Raw genomic sequence first — 24472 nt, forward strand, 5'->3', positions numbered from 1 at the left:
CGCTTTAAAACTCTAAAATTCATTTATGATTTGGATATGATTCGAGTGTCTCCTTGAGTGTGGTAGTTGTGAAATGTGACACGTACAACTCATGAGGTAAATACAAGCGATCCATGCCCTTCTTTACATGCAGAGACACCCATAAGCAGTCATAATGGCCCTGCAGAGATGTTTTACCTGACTGTGTTGAAACTTGTGGTCGGGGAGTGTGCTCTGGTTGGCAGTCTAACGCTGCAGCGCAGGTTTCCGAGCTGCGCAGGCCAGGGGCCCCAGTGCTGCTGCTGCAGGTTGTCCGGTAGGGTGCCTGTCGAGCTACACAACACGCTGTTGATGTCAGGAGAGGAGAAGGGGGGGGGGAAACGTGAGGAATGGCTGAAAACTGACGGTGCTCTCCTGCAAGGAAACAAACCAGGACGCAAAATATCGTATTGTGCGTTTCAAGCTTGTGTAGGGTCAGTCTTTTAGCGAGGCATTATCATGTATTGCGCATACTTAGTGTGTTCGCTATTTAATGGGACAGCGAAAACGCAAGAAAACGCAAGGTAGGCTGCCGCTCCTGTCGCCAACAGAGCTACTTTATGGACTAATACGACATAAACAGGGCTGGGAAATGTTTCACAGTAAGGTAACGTGCTCGTCCTCGATGGCTGTGTGAGGGTTTTTAAGCTAGCTATGCGCTCATGTTCACGTTTTTGTTCGGACTTGTGAGTATGCGTTTGTTTTGGGGACGTTAAGATTGGGTTTTAAAAAAGCGACGGCTGGGCTTCATCCCTTCTTCATGCCTCAACCGACCCAACCACATGAGAAGTCGACGTCCGGGGTAGAATAAACCGCAAACAAAGGCCCCCTTCTTCTTCTTCTTCTTCTTCTTCACCGCTTCCACCTGAACCGACTGGGAAAGGGGAAAAACAAAAACATGCGTGTGGATTTGTTTTGGATATGTTTGTGGTGCTTCATTCGTCCAAGCGCCTCCGGTCAAGGGCAGTCGACGGCCGTATGTTCGCCCTCATGCAGCTGCGATGAAGATGGGGGAGCAGACTGCTCGGGGAGAGGACTGACCACCGTCCCAACTGGGCTCAGTACTTTCACCTACTACCTGTAAGTACTAATCAGCGTCCATAATGAGAATCCCATAATCGAAACCACGTTTGTGTTACACTTTTTTTTTTCTTTTTGTCAATTGGAGTTTTCGTTCTGACAAGATAAGTAAAACATGGTGTTAAACATCACTGTAAACCTTTTTTCTTTCTGTTGTTGCTGGAAGTCAGTGCCCTGAAAGTGCTGCATTTTATAATTTTGCAGTAGAGTATGATTAAAAGAGAGAGACAGCAAAACTGGACATGATGCAAGAGACTATTGTTTTGAATAGAGCTGCACCAATCAGGCTTTTTACTGGCTAATAATTATATCTGGTTGTCTGTCTGGTCTGACCCATTTTGACTTTGGTAAATTGCAAACTAGAGGGACACACAAACTAGAGGGACCATTTCCTTGGACAGAGTTCAAAACTAATTTTCAATTGATTGGCTTATTACTGGAATATTGTAACCCCAACCCACTCAGTCCAATTAATCTAAATAATTGGTTTGTACAGGAGTCAAGTAACAGCATGTACTTTTTGAGTTCAAGAAAAAAAATCTTGAAATTGCAGGACATGCTTTGTCGTGTAAATGAAAATGGTCTCGCAATTCTTTCATTTTCTGCTTGAGTTAAAGCTATTCTACTAAAGAACCTACTTAATTTTTTTTGCAGAAAATATCTATATGGGTCATTTATCAGGCCAAATCTCAAATGATACTAAAAATTGGCGTTGGCCATTAAAAGCCAGATTGAGTCAGATTATACAAACATGTTTGTTTAAAAATTGTTTTAAATTTAAGAAACAGTCACCATGAAATGTGGAAATGAGCTTCATATCCTTTGATAAAGGTACCATTGATCTAATAAAATTGATTACAAGATTGACCTATATTTAAATTTAATAATCTGCTTCTTGTTAATGATTTTACAGTCCAAAAATAGTACCAGCATTGAAGAATGAATTGATTGCAATTGATAATTGCGTTGAATTCAATCAGTTGCCGTTGGATTAGTTCATCTCTACTTTTGAAAAAGCCGGAAGTTTTTCACACACATTTATTGTACAAGTTTCTATTAAATGAGGCTGTGAAACGTGAGCTTTTTCTTCCCTATATGAAATCCAGTAGTTGAGTAGAGTTGATTTTTTTACCTCGTTGCTTGAAGACTTTTGATCTTGTCATTTTTGACACATTTTTAACCTCTTATTTTTCTTTTCACTCTGTTTAAGATTTTTACTTTTAACTTTTAACTGATAAGTAGGAAAGGGCAATATTCTACATACCAGGAACTTAAAGCTATCTCTGTATTGCTTAGCAACACAATTACATTACTCAATGTAATTTGGTTGTCAAAATCAAACTGATTGTGATTAGTTAATTTAGTGCACTGTTTAAAGTGTGCCACATTGTCTTGTAAAGCGGCAAAACCTCAAACTTTTGCTAAATATCAAGTAATGAATCATTTGCAACATTCTTTGCTACATTGCAAATCTTTCCAAACCTAGAGTTTTAGTATGCCCTTTTTGTGATTTAAGTAACACATTGATCCATGTTTATACATTCCACAAACCGTAAATTTGTGGACAACATCAGCATTAACATCTAGTATTTCAGCATATTAGCTGTCTCAGCATGTTACATTACAAACTGAACTACTCAGACACAAATCGGTGCAGTTTGTTAATTAAAATATTTCAACAGGTTGTCTTGAAAAGTATATTAATGCCAACTAAATGGAAGATTTTTAATTTAACACAAAAACAAACAACAAAATGAAACAATTTGCTAATTGGTTCTTGGTAAAAAAGGTAGCTAGTCAATGTTATGTGAGCTATCTTGACAACAGCTAAGGTCACATAGATAAATCTGTGTGTGTTTTGTTGGGCTTTTGGGTAGCATGGACTTGTTCCAAGTTATTTATGTTTTTGTTTTAGACTTAAAATAAAGGAGGCAATTTGGGGTGGGGGAATGACATTCCCTGGCAAAGTTTGAGTGTTACAGCCACGTTAAAACAAGTGACTAAGTTTCATAGAAACTAAAGGAAATGAATACCAGGTAGGTTAGGTGTTTATAGAGTGTTGCTGATTCAGTTGATGATTGCCCTGTAGAGTAACAGTTTGTTTCACAATCTCTAGGTTAATCACAAACCAAACCAACCGCTCCTCCATGAGCTTACGCAAAAGACAAATAAAAGAAATTATGACTTTAGTTGGGCGACTGTTTATCTCAGTGTGTGACTTGGTTACGGCAGTAGCAAATATTTCAAATACAGAAACGGTGAATATGTTTTAAGCCTGTTGGTGTAGGATTGAATGGACGAAAACTAACGTGTGTCACTTGAAGTCAGCAGCAGATATGAAAATGCGTCACACAAGGCCTACAAGTAGGACAAAATGCTGAGTGTTAGCATTGACCGGTTAGACCTTTTAGAAGCTAAAAATGAACCATACTCCATATTACTCTGATGCCTCAATTACAACAAAGTAAAAATCTCACAAGATGAAAATTGTATCTCTACAGATTCCTTTTTCTAAATGTTTTATGCTATATTTTCTTTTAAAAGACATGTTTTCAACTTTCCGTTTTCTTTTATCTTTCGATGCTTAATTCTGAGATCCTAATGCACTTTGGCAGGTTTAAATACGGAATTTCTTAATAACCTTTGCGTTTTAAAGTATGCAAACGGTTGTTTGTCCCTCTCTCTGTCTTCTGCTCATTTGTTCTCCTGGTCTGTTGAACTTTAGTTGTCCTCTCCCTCTCCCTCGGCCCTTTGTGTGTAGAGCGGTGGGGTTAGGGATCATGATGGATTAGTGTGACATATTGCAGCTGCAAATGCTCCCTCTTTCTGGGCTAATGCACCCGCAGCGATATGCTGATGTCTTAAAGAAAGACCTCACGTGGAAGTGCTCTGTTTTTACCGTACCTGGAATTTGTTGAATGCACTTCAAATCAATGCATTCTACAAAGTTGTGGCACTGAAAAGGTGAAAATCTGCTAGAAAATTTATTTGTTTAACTAGATCGGTTGTGACTTCAATAAAAAAATGCTTCCTAAATTGAGACCTTAGTAGCCAAGATGCAAGGAACTCATTCAGTCACAAGATTGTGTAACAGATTATTTGGCTGTAAATCCCTTCTTGATTTGTAGGAAAAACCTGCTCATGGAAGACCACACATTTCTGCAATAAATCTTGTGACAGCGTTGGCATAAAATCTTACCTGCAGCTCACTTTGGGACTGAGGTTTGGCTTAAGTAGTGGCAACAGCCCTGTCACAGAAAAGCAGATGAGGGAGAAAAAAACGGAGCTGCTTAGCCAGTAATAAAGCAAACAATCTATTTGAAAGTATGTAGCTTACTATTTTCTAACTCTTGGCAAATGGATGTTGTTTATATAATGATTGCACAAATTCTTGTCCAGTTTAAGATATAAGGTTTCACTGTCCTTTACATTTCAGTTTTGGTTGGGTGAGCCATTGAATGGTAAGACGTGGGGAAAAACAAGGGGTGGCGTTGGGGGTCTTGCACTCAACTGGTGGAACTTGCTGGCTTCAACATTGGTGCCCTCAGTCCATTTCATCTGAATGATACTTTTGTTCTTGGTCAGTAGAGGTGAAAGGAGCTAGTCAGTAGTTCCTGCTGCAAAGCAGCGTGAATTGAGGAATATTAACCTTCCTTACTCCTTTTGCCCTCAGTACTCTATTGTGCTCTTTTAAAACACTCATTTCCATTCTCTTTAAAAAAATAGCTGCATTTCTCTTTTAGGTTTCCTGGTTTTTATTTTTTTATATATATATTCTTTAATGTTGAATAAATTTACTCTGTTTTATTTATATTCACAAGTGAAATATTTGTAGAATTTGAATCTGTTTCTATTGCTGATCTGCTTGCCCATTTTAAGACTTATTTTCACTTATGTCAAGTACAGTTTTGATGCTCTTTGTAAATATATATATTAAATTATGTATTGTATGAATGAACATGACAGACATTCTGAAAATGGGCTAGCATTTAATTTTACTTTATCTACTTTAAAGCCAACACTGGTTCAGCAACAGTTTTAGATACATCCCTTCTATTAAATTATGGAAAATGCTTCGCTTTAATTAAGAACTAAAAATTATTTTTTAGTGTATCTTGTTTTGCTCTTGTAATCATTTTGTGGTGCTTTACTATTTTTTCTAAAGCTTTGCAAACGGTTCAGGCTAGAGAAACAAAGAAGAGCATAGCAGCTGTAAAGTTACATACAAAAAGGCAGAAGATTATGTTAATATAGTGATGGGTGATATGGGCAAAAAAAAGTTAAATTATTTTAGTTAAATATTGTTATAATTATATATTTTTTTCTTGACATGAGCAAGAAAAAAAAATTGAAAATGAAAAATATTACCGAATTAACAATATTTGAGTTGGTACCATGTAATGTGTTAAATGAAGGACTGTCTTTTTAAATACTTTGCTTAAAGTTAAAGCTTAATGTCCTTTACTTGTAGTTTGTTTCCTGTAACGTGTAGTAGCTGATAGTAAATTCTTCTTGAAATTTCTTCAACTAACATACCAGAGCTGTGAGCTCCTTCAGACGACTTTCTAAGCTTGTTTCATAATTGATTTAGCTATAACAGTCAGCATCCCACCATGCTAAATTTCTGTGGTTTTAAACACAACAATTGCTCATAATTATTCCTAATTATGAGCAATTGATGTAATAATGCCATATGGTGTTTCTGATTTTAAATTGTGTTTTTGCCAACATTCAACTGGAAATTTCCACTTTCTTCTATTGAATAAATCTTTTCTTAAGACTGCTAGCAGACATGTTTAAATTTTGATTATTCAAAGTCATAACCCAAATAAGATGCAGATCGAAATAAGTAATTCCTGCATATACAAAGTGGCAATGTTTATTACATTTTATGTCATAGCAGATATCCTTTGAGACCAAAGAATTAAAAAAAGAAGAAATAAAAAAAAATAGAGTAGTCTTGTCTGTCACAAATACATTTGAGTGCCACAATAACCATTACACTGTGTGGCTAATGTCTTCTCAACAAGGTTAGAAAATTGGGAGGACAGTGTGATTTTTCTCTACCTTAAAGACTTTATCATTATGCACTATATCAAACAACATGGAAGAATTTTACTTTGGCGGGGTCAAAAACAGCAGGATTTCACCCTTTAGACTCAGGTAGAGTTAGCATTAAACAGGGGAGACAAGTAGTTTTATTGCAATATAAGAAGTAATGTTTTTTTTAAAGAATGGGGATGTAATGAGAATTTAACATCACATTGATGGTCTTGAACTCTGGTCCTCGGGAAAGACTGCTCTGCATGTTTTAAAGTTGTTTTTCTGCTTCAATCACCTGATTTAGATGAGTGGGTCATTACCAGGACGATCCAGAATTAAATGACAAACTAAGACGGTAATTCAACAATTGGAATAGCTGTGTGTTGGAGTTGCAGTTTATGCAAATTTTCTTTTGCTTTATCTAGCCGCACTTGTTTAATTATCTACAGCACATCACAAGGAGTGACTCTGCCTTCAGAACAACCAAGGCTGAATTTTACCATACTACGATACCCAGGCTTATCTTTACCCTACGTTCTTTGCCATTTTATTTAAGGTGAATTCCTTGTACAACAGATGCAACTTCAGTATGTTCCCATGTGACATATAAACGACACTAGACATCACCATTCGTTGGCTGTTGTATTTGTTGTAATGACAAAAAAGTACAGATAAGTACAACATTGTTTTTGTTTTTTCTTTTTTTGTTTTAATCGTTTTCTGCCTGTTTAAAATTGGCATAGGTTAGTCTAATCAATACAATATTTTTAAATATGAAATCCTCTGGTATTTGTTATGCTAATAATTATCACCAACAGTGATGCCAAAACATTACTGTGAAGAACTCAAAGTACAGAATTATGTAGTTTGGCTAACAGAAATAATTTAATGAAGAAAATATTCACCTAAGTCGTACCTTATTTCTGTTTTATGGTTATTATTAAAAATATAACATTTTAGTGGACTGCAAACAGGGCTTCTTCTACACCTCTGAAGCAGCTGTAACTTCCTAAACGTTGAAGAGAACACAGTATAAGTTAGGCCTAGACTGACGAGGATGGGGTGAACTGGGATTCAGCAACGAACGTGGCTTGAATGCTGTTAGGCTGCAGCTGTGGAACACTGATGCTTTGTAATATTTTTCTTAAGTGGGAGTGTGCCAGGAGTGTACATAGAACATGGTATGTCTTACTGCAGTTTTGGGAGTTTTCTTCACATGTTTGACCTGCAATCATATGGTCTATAGTTTCATGAAAATGACACTATAGACCTAGCACTATAGGTTAAGTGCTAGAATACATTTTTTAACATATATATATATATTTTTTTTGCTGCTGGGTATTGCTTTCTATCTACAGGTTTTTTTGTCAACTGCTTTATTAGTTATCTTGCTGAAAAAACCCTCTGTGTGAGCCAGTGAACTCTGGTTTTATCTTAAGCTAATGTTAAGGTCTTGCCTAACTTGTAGTTACATTTAGTGACTAACTTTGTTCATTTGAATATTGCAGTTATAGCATCAGTTGAAATTAGTCCACGTTCCTCTCATTTTTCGTTTTTCATCTTCCCATTGCTCCCACTATTCTCTGTAAGTTTCAGAATCTTAACGGTAACAATTCTTCTGACCAGCTAATTTTATATGGACAAGATGTTGCTGCATGACACTTGGAATAATTTTGCCCATCAAACTTGCATCCAAAGATTCTTTCGCGATTTTGATATTTGATGTTGTGATAACGATTGTGCCTTGGACCTAGTTTGTGCCCACCATATTTCTCCTCCCATCCAGTGTCTCACTACAGAAGCGCACTGTTTCTAGGGGGCGTGCTTTGTTGTTTCAGACAGTTGTGCGCATTCCCATTTCTAGAACGGTCTGCAGGCATTATGAGTGGTGCTCGTCAAACAAGAAGAACAAGGTAGAATGTAGAAACTAAAAGGATATTGGTTTTTACAAGCGCATGCCCACTTGACTATGAACAAAACTTCAAAATGTTGCATACATTTCTGAAAACTGATCAAAGATAACTGTAAGGTAAAACTTTGTAGTTAGTTATGTTAGAAATATACTTTAGCTTTGTACTTGTGTAGCACTTCATCAAGTCCAGAAGACCCCAAAGCGCTTCACACTACAGTCATTCACCCATCCATGCACACACACTGTCACACACTGATGGTGGCAAGCTACTGGATAGTAGCCACAGCTGCCCTGGGGCAGTCTGACAGAAGCAAGGCTGCCATGCACCGGGCGGCACCAGGCCCTGCGACCCCACCAACAGGCAAGGTGGGTGAAGTGTCTTTCCCAAGGGCACAATGACAGAGCAGGGATCAAACCAGCGTCGCCACCATCGGCATCAACTTTTTGCGTACACTCTTCTTCTGCTACCAAGTGTTGCGCAGATTTTATCAGCAGTAACATCCACTGTTTTGAAGAACTGCAAACAAACAAACAAAAAAAACAACACAATTCAAAGGGACTATCTTCACACCTACATAACTTGAGACATCAACGACACAAAGGTGTACTAAGGCTTTATTGGGTGAACATTCGGGCTGCATGACACTAGAAAATCTTGTGATAGTGACATTATTGGTTAACATCACAATGGCAGTTGCAATATATGCCTATTTTCTTATTTTCTCTCTTTCTCAACTGTTTGTGATCTTAAGCTTTTTGGGTAATACTAAATATTAGAATAGCATGGCAAATGAAAATTCATAACTTAGAAAATATGATTAACAATATATCCATGTTATATTGTGCACCCTTAGTGGTCATAATGTAGTTGTAGTCAGTGTGTGTACTGACAACCAAATGTGATGTCTGACATGGTTTGTGGTTGTTAAAACACCTGTAATGCAGAAGATTTATTTTGCCTGCAAATATACATTGAAAAGAAATATTAAAAAACATTCACTGCAAGCCGGTAAACAGGGTTCTGTCAATAATTTGATTTTAAAAACAGGGAAAGCAATTTTGAAAGCTTAACAATAACCATTTTGTAAACTGGGTTTGCTGCGATGTCTTTACATTAGTTGTTGATGTTTAACTCTGGCCTCTCCCTTAAGAGTCTCTGTTTTCTTTTTTATTAGCATGCCTCACTTCTCTGTCAGATTATCTGCTGCTTCAGTGCTGAAATAAATCCAAAGGGCACATGGGATAGGAATTTGCAGATACCTGTTTGTGGAAGCATTTAAGCCTGTCACCATTTATCACAGCTGCATTTTTAGTGTCCTCTTGAAATCTGTTTTAGCAGGGACAGGCCAGGACCCTGATGAGTAAAGCAGCCAGGCACAGAGGGTGGAAAGAGTGTGATAGAGTCACTGTGAGGCCTCCACTATCCAAGCCCTACATGAGGTTTAGACCAGTAAACAATTCATGGAGAATTTAGACAAACTATAAAAAATGTAATTGGGAATGGACCCATTTGAATACTAGCAGCTAAACACACACTTTGTCTTCAGACCACCACCAGAGAAGTGGTCCAGGTAGAAAAAGGCGATAGTGGGGTTGGGGAGGTAAGCTAGATGTTGATACAAACGTTGTAGCTGAGAAGTCCGTAGGGTAATTGGATAAGCAGGTAAGTGGAGATGGGACATAGGTCGCTGAGATGATGAGGGTTCTGTCAGGGTGCATATTTTAAAGCCTGTGTGTGTGCATATGTGTCTGTGTGTGTATTTGGGTCTGCAGAGGAAGAGCAATGTGATCCTTGTAGGATTCAGGGGCCCACACACAAGGTCTGAGAGAGATCTGGCTATGAAACTCAAGATGGTCAGTTGGGGAGTGAAAAAGGAAGGAGGGTTCAAAGGGTTCCTTAATTTGAAAAGCTTGTTTTTCTTTTTTTTTTTTACTTTTGTGTAGGTTTTTTTTCCCCCAGTTATTGCCTTGTCATCCTTTATGTTGTCATCTAGGGATCTTTTCTTTAGGCCAGGTAAGGGAATTCATTCTTATCGAGATGAAACATGAATTTGCCCTCATTGTTTACATCTCTGCCTCAGGAGGCATGGTGGCAAACTTCTGTTTTTTATCCTTTTGTTTTAGTGCCATTAGATGTTATTCCTGTTAGAAGTTTTTATTTTATTTTACTTTTTTTTACAATTGTTGTAAAAATTTAAAAACACAAACTTACAGTGGATTTAGTAAGGAAGTCAAGTACTGAATGCATACTTTTCATGCAGCTACATGTCTGTTTTTACTTGTTGATTTGAAAAAGGAAGATCCCTGGGGCTAAATAGAAGGGCTTTTTTCATGGTATTCGTTTAGACTAATGCAGATACGTAAAACAGCTGTAAGCAATGTTGATTTTAGAATTACATAAGGTAAATATTTCTTGATTCCATGTCTAAAATGAAAACTAGGACACTGGAAAATGAGAAAAGAGTAAAAATATCAAAGTAAGCATTTTATTAATCACTAACAGGTAAAACAACTCATTGATAAGCTCAATCTTGAAGCATCATTGAGATCTTAAACCAAATGACTGGCTAAGCTAATGTGTCATTGTGCTGCTTTTGTATTTTCTCTCCACAGTGACCTGAGTATGAACAACATCACTGAGCTTCCAGCATATGTATTCAAGAAGTTCCCCTACCTAGAAGAACTGTGAGTACATGCCCTTCTTTCTCGTGTTAAGGATGTATTTACTCTGTACAGTGTTGACATGAGGGCTGTTCTTTATGAAACGCACCTGGGTATTTGAATTCACACTGCAGGACGCACGGCATCGGTGTAGAGCGTCCCCTCCTTCTCAGGTGTGGAAAACAGGAATGAGGCAACAAATCACTCAACGTTCACGAACTGAGCCAGGGAGGTTATAAAGCATGTCATGCAGCTCAGCTAAAAAGGCGTTGCAAGGTGACACGCATTGAAGCAACAGTCATGTGACATCCGATGTGGATTTTTGCTTTTAAGGGATTATGAGGGTAAAAACAAAAACATCTGTGCGCATGGACCTCGTTGAATGGGCATAAATCTGATCTTGGTGGATGTTTTTTCTTTGCTCTTTAAATACTTCAGTGTCTGGCTTAGTTCTGCTGTGAGTCAAAGATAAAAATCAGTCTGCCTGATATCAGGTAACATGCAGCCCTCTGAAGACAAAATGACCAATGAATTAAAATCCTCCAGAGGTTCCTGCTCCACTTGGCCTTTGTTAAGATGTTTTTTCAGCCCTTGTGCATCTTTCAGCTGGCCGAAGCTTCACCCGCTTCTTTTTCTTACACCAATCCAATTTTCTTTGTTGAGAAGCAATTTAGTTTTCATCGCATTGTGCAGAGGAATGCAAGGCAGGAAGGAAGAGGGCAAAACAATGGTTTCCATCGCAACGGGACTTAAAAACTCGCCTGATCTCTCCATGACGAGTGTCTTGTCCTAACTCATCAAAACTGATGGTGTGTTTGATTGACGTAAACCCTTAGTTAATTTGTGTGTTTGGGTAACCTTTGTTTCTTTGAGAACAAATCAGAAGTCTTGTCTGTGAACTTTGGAGAAGGACTTTTTTGCTTCAGGTCTCCAGCATTGTCAATGAACTGAAGCATGGGCCCTGAGGGCAAAAGCAGAGTGAGCTGACAGGGAAAGAGGGGGAAAACAGAGTGCAGGCCATCCTTAGACAGGGAAGCAAGCGAGAAAAAAAAAATCCTCCTTCTTAGTCACGCAACCTCTTTTGCTGAATGCCCAGAAGATCAACAGACTTGATGACAAGAGATATTGTCTGTCTCCTTTTGCAGTTTGTTTATATTCTTAATGGTAACCTGCAATTGATAATCCTATCCATGTAGCAATCACAACGTCATTTCACAAGTGCCAGTCTTGGCAAATGATACTGTGATACACTCTGGCATCATTTATTATCAGAAAAATAAAATTATATTTTTTTTAACATTGGACTGCTTATGATTCTTCAGTTTTAGTAATGTATTGTGATCTGCAACGATTAGCATTTTTCTTGCTATATTTGAAATGTTTTATATTCCAGAAAATGTTTCATATGGGTACATTTTCATTGTACTGAAGCATATTTTGCTCTGTTTAAATAAAACATAAACTGACAGTTTTTTTTATTGGGTTATCTCATCTACATGAGCGGCCTTTCAAAAGTCTTCATATATTTTGAACTTTGAACCTATAGATTTTATCACATTACAATTGAATAATTTTAATGTATTTTGTTGGGGTTTTATCTGATACTCCAAAACAAATTGGCACATAATCAAGGAGTTTAAACAATAACGGGCAAAGATTTTTTAAAACACTTTCTGGTATAATACAATATTTTACCACCAAGACAACCAGAAGAAATCCAGTTTGAGATGTAAGGGACATAAGTAACATGTGGAAGAAGGAGTTCTAGACAGGTGAGACCAAAAGTTTAACCCTGAACACACTTTTCTCCACTAAGACACATGGTCATGGCAGTATCATGCTGCTGCGATGATTCTCTTCAGAAGGGACGTTGAAGCTGGTCTGAGCTGATGGGAATATGGAGGGAACTAAATATAGACAAAAACCTGTTTGAGCAGTTGAAAAATTAAAGTTGAGGCTGGCGTTCTTCCAATGCAAGAACCTAAAGATGCAGCCATAATTCTGATTGAATGGGTAAAAATGTCAGTCTCTGCAAGTGCAAAGGTAATTGAATTTAAACTATCGACTCCAGGGGTTCAGTACAAATGCACACAATATTTATTTTAAATTCTTTTACCTCAAAACTTTCAAAACCTTCCATGGCTTTTCTTCTACTTCACAATTACACCATAAAGTAAAACTCAAGTAAATTTATCTTATAACATAAAAGTGTGGAAAAAGTTGAGAAGTTGTGAATGTTTTTGAAAGTAGTAAAGAAACATTATAAACCATATATAGATTAAACTGACTCAAACCAGGGCAGGTACATATCTGAAATGAGATGTGTTCATTTGGCAACAATGCACATAAGAATTGAAGTCATGCTGTTCACTTCATCATCATCGTGTCACCTGTTTAACAGCGGTACAGAAACTGCCTTGAACGTGTAGAAACGTATCGAGAGTTTGTGTGTGTGAAGTGGAGTTTGGTTTTTATGTATAATGACGTCCCAAAGAAAAAGTTTCAACTTTGTCATTTAATTTACAGTGTAAGGCAGACTTGTTGGAGAAGTGTTGCACAACTAGAAGAGTGTGCCTCTTCTTCGTGACAGCTGTCAAAGCCCTGGAGCAAACAGGTGATAAATCACCTGGAAGGTTAAAGTGGAGAAGCACTTTCGGTTGTGAAACCGGTAGCCAAACTGAAACATTTGTCAAATCCTGTTTGTTCTTATTTGCAGTTACCAAATAAAACTTAGTTCATTTTGCTGCCACTTTGAAGATTGTTTTGATAAATTTGGGTTTGAATCTAATTTTTTTTCTAAATGTTTTTCAAAGATACTGACCATTCATACATTTTAACTTGGAGTAGCAGCCACTGTGTTTTAATATCCTGGTGTTGGCAGTTTGAATTTTATGATCTAAATTAATAACCTGACTGTAAGGATAAATTAATAACAAATAATTATCGGGGACTACTGGTAACTAAGATGTGATTACATCATGTTGGTTTTCAAAAACCTCAACTGTTTTCATAACAAATATCTCAAATGCAAAATATACGAGGGATTAAATTATATTTCCACCTACTAATGATGTGCAGATATTCTGAGTTAAGCCAATGTCATAAGAGGGACCCGCTAGCCATTTTGCATGCCATTTTAATTTTATTTTATATTTGTTTTGTTTTAGTTAATTTTATTGTATTTTATTTACCACCTACAAAGCAAGATGGCAAAACATCTCAAATGTTTTATTAGAATAGAAGAACAAAAGCAAATATATGTTTTGAGTGAAATAATTGCATGCTACCTTGTTGTTTTAAATATGTCTTAAAAGTAACCACAAACTAACTAATATAATAACAAAAAGACAACTGTACTTTTCTACGCTAAGTAGAAATGATCATTCTTTTCAACCCCAACTTGATTTGACTTTGGGCTGCTGGAATAAAAATGTTAAGATTTCTGCTTCCCTGTGATATCAGTCACATTCTTGCTTTTTTCAAGCCCTTAGTTTTTATATATATCGCATAGAGTGAAGCAACATGTCTTAGGACCTCATAAAGTATAAAGTCGTCCAACACTCTCACTTTCTCAAAGGATGCAGTCTCACAGTTTATTTGCCTGTGGTGCTAAACCAAAGTGGATATTCCCCATTTGAATATCCACGAATAGATAGGTAGCACTCTCAACAAACTCCAGGCCAGGGTTGAGTAATCTCTCACACCTACTGGTGCTCTAACATAGCCAGTTCTGGTTCTCAGCCTCACACATAGCAGCTCTTGTTGCTGGGAACTCGGCCTGGTCTGACTCATGTTGCATGGCGATAAATCTCCTGCTAATCTCTCAGGCAAGATAGTGTACTTGGGCTTCATGTCCCAGTCAGCTTGTCCCATGCTTATTTACACCCAGGTTTCCTATTTACTTCCTGTTCCCAGCAGGAAAGGGAGGTGTCCCCTCTCTCTTAAATAATTTTGACACGCACTGAAGCAGCTGTTTGATAATAACAGTTCCAGGGGAATATAGGTTGCGTAACCCTAAGAGGGATTAATTATTTTGTTCAATGTTTTTGTGAAAGGACTACTTGCTATTGAAGTTGCAGTTACTAAAAAAAGGGGATCTAACGAAATAGTTATCCATAGGCAGGTATAATCTACGTTGGGCGATAGAAGAACTGACGACAGGCCATGACAAAGGTACATGTCTTTGTCACCTTGAGCTCCATAATCAGCTTGAGAGGTGGAACCTAAGCTGCCCAGGGCGTGTGGGCTTTTAAAGCTACAGCAATGATTGATTTAAAATTCTGTTGTGCTTTACCGTTTCAATACAAATAAATAAAGTATAGTGAATGTTTTTGAAATGTGTGCAAGCTTAATAATTAAATGTAATTTTGACTCATTATCTCATCCAGACGACTCGCTGGGAATGACCTGACATTCATCCACCCTGACGCCCTGTCTGGTCTGCATCAGCTCAAAGTCCTGTAAGCATGCATCCTCCCTGCCAATGTACACAAGCATCTGCATACAGACTTACAAATATGGCAATACAAAGTTTTCCGCATGACAGGCTTAGTGTAAATGGTGAAGTTTGGTATAGCATGCGTTTTGTTCATCTCGGTCCAAAATCTGTATGAGACAGACCCAACAGGAACAGTGAATACAAGAACTGCTTTAATTTTAGAGCTTCATCATCCAGGTTGCATCAGACTAGTTGTGCACACATTGTCTGTCCTAAAAGATACACAAAGGGTATTTTCTGTTGATTTTGCGCCAAGTAAATAAGTCGTAGTCCTGTTTTCTTCACCAACTGAATTGGATTGCACCTGCCTGTGTTCATTGATTAAGCTTTCATCTAAGCGTGTGAACTTCAGGTTAACACATGTAGATGTGTGACAGGGCCGGTCTAATCTGTGTTGTTGTGTGAACTTGCTTAAAATTTATAATAATAAAATATTTTTCTGGCCTTGACTTACATTTGAATCGGTTTTTTTTTTGGTTTTTTTTCCTTTCAGGATGCTGCAAAATAATCAACTTAAATCTGTCCCCAATGCAGCATTGAAAAACCTTCACTCGCTCCAGTCTCTGTAAGTCTTCAGTATGAACACACACATGCATGCACATATGTGTTTTCATAATTATTTATGGGTGTTTTCTTTTGCAAAACCTTTATATTTGGGTGGAGCTTCCTGTCCAGCAGTAATACCACAAGTATACACAATACCACAAGAACCCAAGGCTATTCCAAAAGCAGAACTAAGGTTTTATATGCATCTTCATCATGTGTGTTTATGCGTCTCTGCTGTCGCAGTAAAGAAAAAAAAAAATAATTGGTACATGTTATATGAAACGTTATAGTCAAGTACTGAGCGCTCTAATCAGAGTGCATGTGGAGTTCACACCATTGAAATAAGCACAGCAGCAACTGATAAATATCTCGTTAATTCCCCCAGCACTTCAGCTTTGCTTTGTATTCAGTGTTGATTATACAAATCTAATTCAAAACTCAGTATGATTATCTGCTAACAGTCAAGATAACATGTTACAGACGTGTGTCATCACAATAATAAACATTTTACCTCCCAAATTCCAAAATGTCTGCACTGACCTTGTTTTATTATTCATTCCAACACTCTGACTTGCTGTCTTCTTGAATGACTGTTCTGTTCTGCAGTCTGCATTTATTTCACATAATAAGCAAATAATCACCGAGTCTTGGGGATTATTGTGAGAAGTGATTTTTATTATTATTAATATTATTTTTAAGTGAAACAACCAGTTGAGGGGCAAATATCATAATTTGAGACTGTCTTGCTAAATTTGGGTTTTACAGTCTTGCATATAACTACTGCATCACAAAATGCCCACACTTGTTATGAGAAGGTTTGATTATATGTGAAAACTTTCCTCTTATTAACAATAACCTTTGTGCACTTGGGCATTATCTTTGCTCATTTTCAGTTTGTACTGATTTTTTTTTCTTTTTTCTTTAGAAGATTGTGAATGTCATCATGTTTCTGCCTGCAAAATGTTATTGTTCAAAGCTTCCTCCCCCACTTGCCTTCATCTTTGATACAATTTGAAGGTCTTAGCTTTGTATCTGTTGCCTCCCTCCACAATGTGCCTTTGAGCTTGACAGGGACTTAGAGTAATGAGTTCAGCTGCCGAGATGTGCTGAAAATTCAGTTTTCACCAATCACTCTTGTTTTTTCCTCCCCCTGTACTTTACATCTCCTTTCTCCTTTAAATTGCCTTTTCATGTCTATAACAGATGTCTTTCTTTTTGTTCATAGTTTTAAGTTCTGTTGCTTAAGAAATATGCTATGCAAAAGGAAAGACTTGGTTAGTAATAAGCCTTTGATAGCTAAATGTCAATCAAGACTGTTTTCCTTCCAGCGCAGATACTTGAGGAATTTTGAGGGAGGGTGAGACTCACATTCAGGGAAGATAGTAGGACAAAACTGCTTGGTTCAAGTGAAAAAAACACTCATAAAGCTTAAACAAAGACAACTTTATTTTGTTCAGTCATCTTCAAGGAAATGTTTGTCCATCAGAAATCTCTGTCAAGTGTAAAGATTCCACATCTCCTCTGTCCTCTTTAAATATAATTTACATTTGGTGTTATTTTATGTTGAGATCCTGCAGTGGACATAATTTGGTTTTGATTATTGGAAGAAAGAAGTGGACAGGTCTGCCTATAACTTGGATTGCATCATGACTTTTACTCTCCTTACATTTGACAGTTCTTTCTTGCTCTTAAGCAGTGGAGCTACAGATTAATGCTTTCTAATGTTTTACTACTTTTGTAATCCATTAACTGCAATCAGAGCACACTGGCAGTGTCCAAGTGTACAATCTAGAAGTGTTGTTTGGTATCAGTCATATTTTTCCTGACAGTGGCGCTAAGATGTTTGTTTGAAGCAGCAGCTGCAACAGAATATTTACAACCATACAAACCACATCTAAAAAATATTGAAATACTTTCAAAGACAGCTAACACTTTATTTGACGGGGTGTGAATAAGACTGTAATGACACTGTCATAAACATGACATAACACCTGTCATGAATATAAAGAAGTCTTTATGAATGTCTATGACTGTTGTTATGAAGTGTCATTCGGTAAATAATGACACTTAATGCAAAGTTTCTCTAAAAGTTGCATTGAAAGTCCATTAAAAATGCCAACTTTGCATTAAAAGTGTCATTATTTACCGAATGACACTTAATGACAACAGTCGTAAACACTCAAAGACTTCTTCATGTTCATGACAGGTGTTATGTCATGTTTATGACAGTGTCATGTCAGTCTTATTCACACCCCTTCAAATAAAGTTTTACCCAAAGACATTTAAATGACACATATATTAAAACTGTAATAATTAGTCAGCACTGTGATTAAAGCATTTAAACATGAGCATCTTAAGCTTTATGGAATCATATTAGGGAGTATTATGTTCATTTTAATTCAGCAAACTGTATTTAGAAACATCAAGGTTGTTGTTGTATTTTGATTTTAAAGCTTTTGCTCTCAAAGGAAATTGACAACAACATGTCCGTCAGTGAGTCTGGGTACTTCAGAAATCATAAAATGAAACCCTTCATTTAAAAAATTTATACATTTATTTCAGCATGTGGAAACAAGACATTGAAAACGTTGTTTATTATCGGTGTAGTTTCATATACGTGGGATTAATCCACTGATGTTTTTTCTGGGTCTGTAGCCGCCTGGATGCCAACCACATTACAACCGTTCCTGACGACAGCTTCGAAGGTCTGCAGCAGTTGCGTCACCTGTGGCTGGATGACAATCACCTGACAGACATCCCCGTCAGTTCCTTGAGACACCAGTCAAATCTTCAAGCTCTGACTCTGGCACTCAACCGGATCTTGTATATACCAGACAACGCCTTCGGAAACCTGACGAGTCTAGTTGTGCTGTAAGTCTTATTAAGCTTCGGGTCTGATTGTGGTTTAGGATATGGTTTTACACTGCGGCATTGAATGTTTACAATGTGATTCACTCGTTTCTCTGGAGAGTTTGCCATAGTGAAGGGTGTGTGCAGAGTAGTGTAACCATCAGACCATGAAGTGTAATTTGCTATTTACACTGGTGTCTTCAGCATAAGCTGTTAAATATGTTCATTAGATCAAGTACACTTTGGCTTTGTTTATCGTTGGTCAACCTGCAGTGTAAATACAGGTCAGTGTTCAAGCATTATTTGAGGTCTGAAAGCACTGCATCTCTTTCGTAATTTTGACCATTTCTCATTTTCTGCAAATAAATACTAAATTTTTGCTTGGACTTTCAGTAGTTCATAGAATAAAAGAACAATGATCATTTTATTCAAACATATACCTATAAAAAGTAAAATCAGGGAAACTGATAATTTTAAGTGGTCTCTTAATTTTTTCCAGAGGTTTATATAGTATTAAAGTTGTATGTCAAAAACGATTTGTTCCCTTATTAATAATAGCCAGTGGAAATGTGTTCTTGGCATTATTGCAATCAAAATCAGCTGACCAGCCTTTTGCTTGTTCCATCCATCCATTTTCTTTACACCCATGTCCCTNCATCCTTTATGTTGTCATCTAGGGATCTTTTCTTTAGGCCAGGTAAGGGAATTCATTCTTATCGAGATGAAACATGAATTTGCCCTCATTGTTTACATCTCTGCCTCAGGAGGCATGATGGCAAACTTCTGTTTTTTATCCTTTTGTTTTAGTGCCATTAGATGTTATTCCTGTTAGAAGTTTTTATTTTATTTTACTTTTTTTTACAATTGTTGTAAAAATTTAAAAACACAAACTTACAGTGGATTTAGTAAGGAAGTCAAGTACTGAATGCATACTTTTCATGCAGCTACATGTCTGTTTTTACTTGTTGATTTGAAAAAGGAAGATCCCTGGGGCTAAATAGAAGGGCTTTTTTCATGGTATTCGTTTAGACTAATGCAGATACGTAAAACAGCTGTAAGCAATGTTGATTTTAGAATTACATAAGGTAAATATTTCTTGATTCCATGTCTAAAATGAAAACTAGGACACTGGAAAATGAGAAAAGAGTAAAAATATCAAAGTAAGCATTTTATTAATCACTAACAGGTAAAACAACTCATTGATGAGCTCAGTCTTGAAGCATCATTGAGATCTTAAACCAAATGACTGGCTAAGCTAATGTGTCATTGTGCTGCTTTTGTATTTTCTCTCCACAGTGACCTGAGTATGAACAACATCACTGAGCTTCCAGCATATGTATTCAAGAAGTTCCCCTACCTAGAAGAACTGTGAGTACATGCCCTTCTTTCTCGTGTTAAGGATGTATTTACTCTGTACAGTGTTGACATGAGGGCTGTTCTTTATGAAACGCACCTGGGTATTTGAATTCACACTGCAGGACGCACGGCATCGGTGTAGAGCGTCCCCTCCTTCTCAGGTGTGGAAAACAGGAATGAGGCAACAAATCACTCAACGTTCACGAACTGAGCCAGGGAGGTTATAAAGCATGTCATGCAGCTCAGCTAAAAAGGCGTTGCAAGGTGACACGCATTGAAGCAACAGTCATGTGACATCCGATGTGGATTTTTGCTTTTAAGGGATTATGAGGGTAAAAACAAAAACATCTGTGCGCATGGACCTCGTTGAATGGGCATAAATCTGATCTTGGTGGATGTTTTTTCTTTGCTCTTTAAATACTTCAGTGTCTGGCTTAGTTCTGCTGTGAGTCAAAGATAAAAATCAGTCTGCCTGATATCAGGTAACATGCAGCCCTCTGAAGACAAAATGACCAATGAATTAAAATCCTCCAGAGGTTCCTGCTCCACTTGGCCTTTGTTAAGATGTTTTTTCAGCCCTTGTGCATCTTTCAGCTGGCCGAAGTTTCACCCGCTTCTTTTTCTTACACCAATCCAATTTTCTTTGTTGAGAAGCAATTTAGTTTTCATCGCTTTGTGCAGAGGAATGCAAGGCAGGAAGGAAGAGGGCAAAACAATGGTTTCCATCGCAACGGGACTTAAAAACTCGCCTGATCTCTCCATGACGAGTGTCTTGTCCTAACTCATCAAAACTGATGGTGTGTTTGATTGACGTAAACCCTTAGTTAATTTGTGTGTTTGGGTAACCTTTGTTTCTTTGAGAACAAATCAGAAGTCTTGTCTGTGAACTTTGGAGAAGGACTTTTTTGCTTCAGGTCTCCAGCATTGTCAATGAACTGAAGCATGGGCCCTGAGGGCAAAAGCAGAGTGAGCTGACAGGGAAAGAGGGGGAAAACAAAGTGCAGGCCATCCTTAGACAGGGAAGCAAGCGAGAAAAAAAAAAAATCCTCCTTCTTAGTCACGCAACCTCTTTTGCTGAATGCCCAGAAGATCAACAGACTTGATGACAAGAGATATTGTCTGTCTCCTTTTGCAGTTTGTTTATATTCTTAATGGTAACCTGCAATTGATAATCCTATCCATGTAGCAATCACAACGTCATTTCACAAGTGCCAGTCTTGGCAAATGATACTGTGATACACTCTGGCATCATTTATTATCAGAAAAATAAAATTATATTTTTTTTAACATTGGACTGCTTATGATTCTTCAGTTTTAGTAATGTATTGTGATCTGCAACGATTAGCATTTTTCTTGCTATATTTGAAATGTTTTATATTCCAGAAAATGTTTCATATGGGTACATTTTCATTGTACTGAAGCATATTTTGCTCTGTTTAAATATAACATAAACTGACAGTTTTTTTTAATTGGATTATCTACATGAGCGGCCTTTCAAAAGTCTTCATATATCTTGAACTTTGAACCTATAGATTTTATCACATTACAATTTAAGAATTTTAATGTATTTTGTTGGGGTTTTATCTGATACTCCAAACCAAATTGGCACATAATCAAGGAGTTTAAACAATAATGGGCAAAGATTTTTTAAATACTTTCTGGTATAATACAATATTTTACCACCAAGACAACCAGAAGAAATCCAGTTTGAGATGTAAGGGACATAAGTAACATGTGGAAGAAGGAGTTCTAGACAGGTGAGACCAAAAGTTTAACCCTGAACACACTTTTCTCCACTAAGACACATGGTCATGGCAGTATCATGCTGCTGCGATGATTCTCTTCAGAAGGGACGTTGAAGCTGGTCTGAGCTGATGGGAATATGGAGGGAACTAAATATAGACAAAAACCTGTTTGAGCAGTTGAAAAATTAAAGTTGAGGCTGGCGTTCTTCCAATGCAAGAACCTAAAGATGCAGCCATAATTCTGATTGAATGGGTAAAAATGTCAGTCTCTGCAAGTGCAAAGGTAATTGAATTTAAACTATCGACTCCAGGGGTTCAGTACAAATGCACACAATATTTATTTTAAATTCTTTTACCTCAAAACTTTCAAAACCTTCCATGGCTTTTCTTCTACTTCACAATTACACCATAAAGTAAAACTCAAGTAAATTTATCTTATAACATAAAAGTGTGGAAAAAGTTGAGAAGTTGTGAATGTTTTTGAAAGTAGTAAAGAAACATTATAAACCATATATAGATTAAACTGACTCAAACCAGGGCAGGTACATATCTGAAATGAGATGTGTTCATTTGGCAACAATGCACATAAGAATTGAAGTCATGCTGTTCACTTCATCATCATCGTGTCACCTGTTTAACAGCGGTACAGAAACTGCCTTGAACGTGTAGAAACGTATCGAGAGTTTGTGTGTGTGAAGTGGAGTTTGGTTTTTATGTATAATGACGTCCCAAAGAAAAAGTTTCAACTTTGTCATTTAATTTACAGTGTAAGGCAGACTTGTTGGAGAAGTGTTGCACAACTAGAAGAGTGTGCCTCTTCTTCGTGACAGCTGTCAAAGCCCTGGAGCAAACAGGTGATAAATCACCTGGAAGGTTAAAGTGGAGAAGCACTTTCGGTTGTGAAACCGGTAGCCAAACTGAAACATTTGTCAAATCCTGTTTGTTCTTATTTGCAGTTACCAAATAAAACTTAGTTCATTTTGCTGCCACTTTGAAGATTGTTTTGATAAATTTGGGTTTGAATCTAATTTTTTTTCTAAATGTTTTTCAAAGATACTGACCATTCATACATTTTAACTTGGAGTAGCAGCCACTGTGTTTTAATATCCTGGTGTTGGCAGTTTGAATTTTATGATCTAAATTAATAACCTGACTGTAAGGATAAATTAATAACAAATAATTATCGGGGACTACTGGTAACTAAGATGTGATTACATCATGTTGGTTTTCAAAAACCTCAACTGTTTTCATAACAAATATCTCAAATGCAAAATATACGAGGGATTAAATTATATTTCCACCTACTAATGATGTGCAGATATTCTGAGTTAAGCCAATGTCATAAGAGGGACCCGCTAGCCATTTTGCATGCCATTTTAATTTTATTTTATATTTGTTTTGTTTTAGTTAATTTTATTGTATTTTATTTACCACCTACAAAGCAAGATGGCAAAACATCTCAAATGTTTTATTAGAATAGAAGAACAAAAGCAAATATATGTTTTGAGTGAAATAATTGCATGCTACCTTGTTGTTTTAAATATGTCTTAAAAGTAACCACAAACTAACTAATATAATAACAAAAAGACAACTGTACTTTTCTACGCTAAGTAGAAATGATCATTCTTTTCAACCCCAACTTGATTTGACTTTGGGCTGCTGGAATAAAAATGTTAAGATTTCTGCTTCCCTGTGATATCAGTCACATTCTTGCTTTTTTCAAGCCCTTAGTTTTTATATATATCGCATAGAGTGAAGCAACATGTCTTAGGACCTCATAAAGTATAAAGTCGTCCAACACTCTCACTTTCTCAAAGGATGCAGTCTCACAGTTTATTTGCCTGTGGTGCTAAACCAAAGTGGATATTCCCCATTTGAATATCCACGAATAGATAGGTAGCACTCTCAACAAACTCCAGGCCAGGGTTGAGTAATCTCTCACACCTACTGGTGCTCTAACATAGCCAGTTCTGGTTCTCAGCCTCACACATAGCAGCTCTTGTTGCTGGGAACTCGGCCTGGTCTGACTCATGTTGCATGGCGATAAATCTCCTGCTAATCTCTCAGGCAAGATAGTGTACTTGGGCTTCATGTCCCAGTCAGCTTGTCCCATGCTTATTTACACCCAGGTTTCCTATTTACTTCCTGTTCCCAGCAGGAAAGGGAGGTGTCCCCTCTCTCTTAAATAATTTTGACACGCACTGAAGCAGCTGTTTGATAATAACAGTTCCAGGGGAATATAGGTTGCGTAACCCTAAGAGGGATTAATTATTTTGTTCAATGTTTTTGTGAAAGGACTACTTGCTATTGAAGTTGCAGTTACTAAAAAAAGGGGATCTAACGAAATAGTTATCCATAGGCAGGTATAATCTACGTTGGGCGATAGAAGAACTGACGACAGGCCATGACAAAGGTACATGTCTTTGTCACCTTGAGCTCCATAATCAGCTTGAGAGGTGGAACCTAAGCTGCCCAGGGCGTGTGGGCTTTTAAAGCTACAGCAATGATTGATTTAAAATTCTGTTGTGCTTTACCGTTTCAATACAAATAAATAAAGTATAGTGAATGTTTTTGAAATGTGTGCAAGCTTAATAATTAAATGTAATTTTGACTCATTATCTCATCCAGACGACTCGCTGGGAATGACCTGACATTCATCCACCCTGACGCCCTGTCTGGTCTGCATCAGCTCAAAGTCCTGTAAGCATGCATCCTCCCTGCCAATGTACACAAGCATCTGCATACAGACTTACAAATATGGCA

General features: G+C 37.2%; 1 protein-coding gene across 2 annotated transcripts in view; it reads left to right on the forward strand.

Moving 5' to 3' along the window:
• Positions 1 to 202: 202 nt before the first annotated feature.
• The window catches only part of LOC103139405 (leucine-rich repeat-containing G-protein coupled receptor 4-like), a 38521-nt gene continuing 14251 nt past the window's right edge, over positions 203 to 24472 (forward strand). Inside the window, exons 1-4 of one of the 2 annotated variants that reach the window (XM_016672490.1) lie at positions 203 to 1098; positions 10667 to 10738; positions 15103 to 15174; positions 15706 to 15777. In XM_016672490.1, the coding sequence (XP_016527976.1) occupies positions 917 to 1098; positions 10667 to 10738; positions 15103 to 15174; positions 15706 to 15777 (398 nt within the window). In that variant the 5' untranslated portion in view covers positions 203 to 916. Of the gene's footprint in view, positions 1099 to 10666; positions 10739 to 15102; positions 15175 to 15705; positions 15778 to 19854; positions 19977 to 24337; positions 24410 to 24472 lie in introns of those variants that run through there. The other variant, XM_007553999.2, reaches the window with a different exon arrangement.

This window comes from Poecilia formosa, unplaced genomic scaffold, assembly GCF_000485575.1.
Source record: "Poecilia formosa unplaced genomic scaffold, Poecilia_formosa-5.1.2 Scaffold61, whole genome shotgun sequence".
Taxonomy (NCBI): Eukaryota; Metazoa; Chordata; class Actinopteri; order Cyprinodontiformes; family Poeciliidae; genus Poecilia; species Poecilia formosa.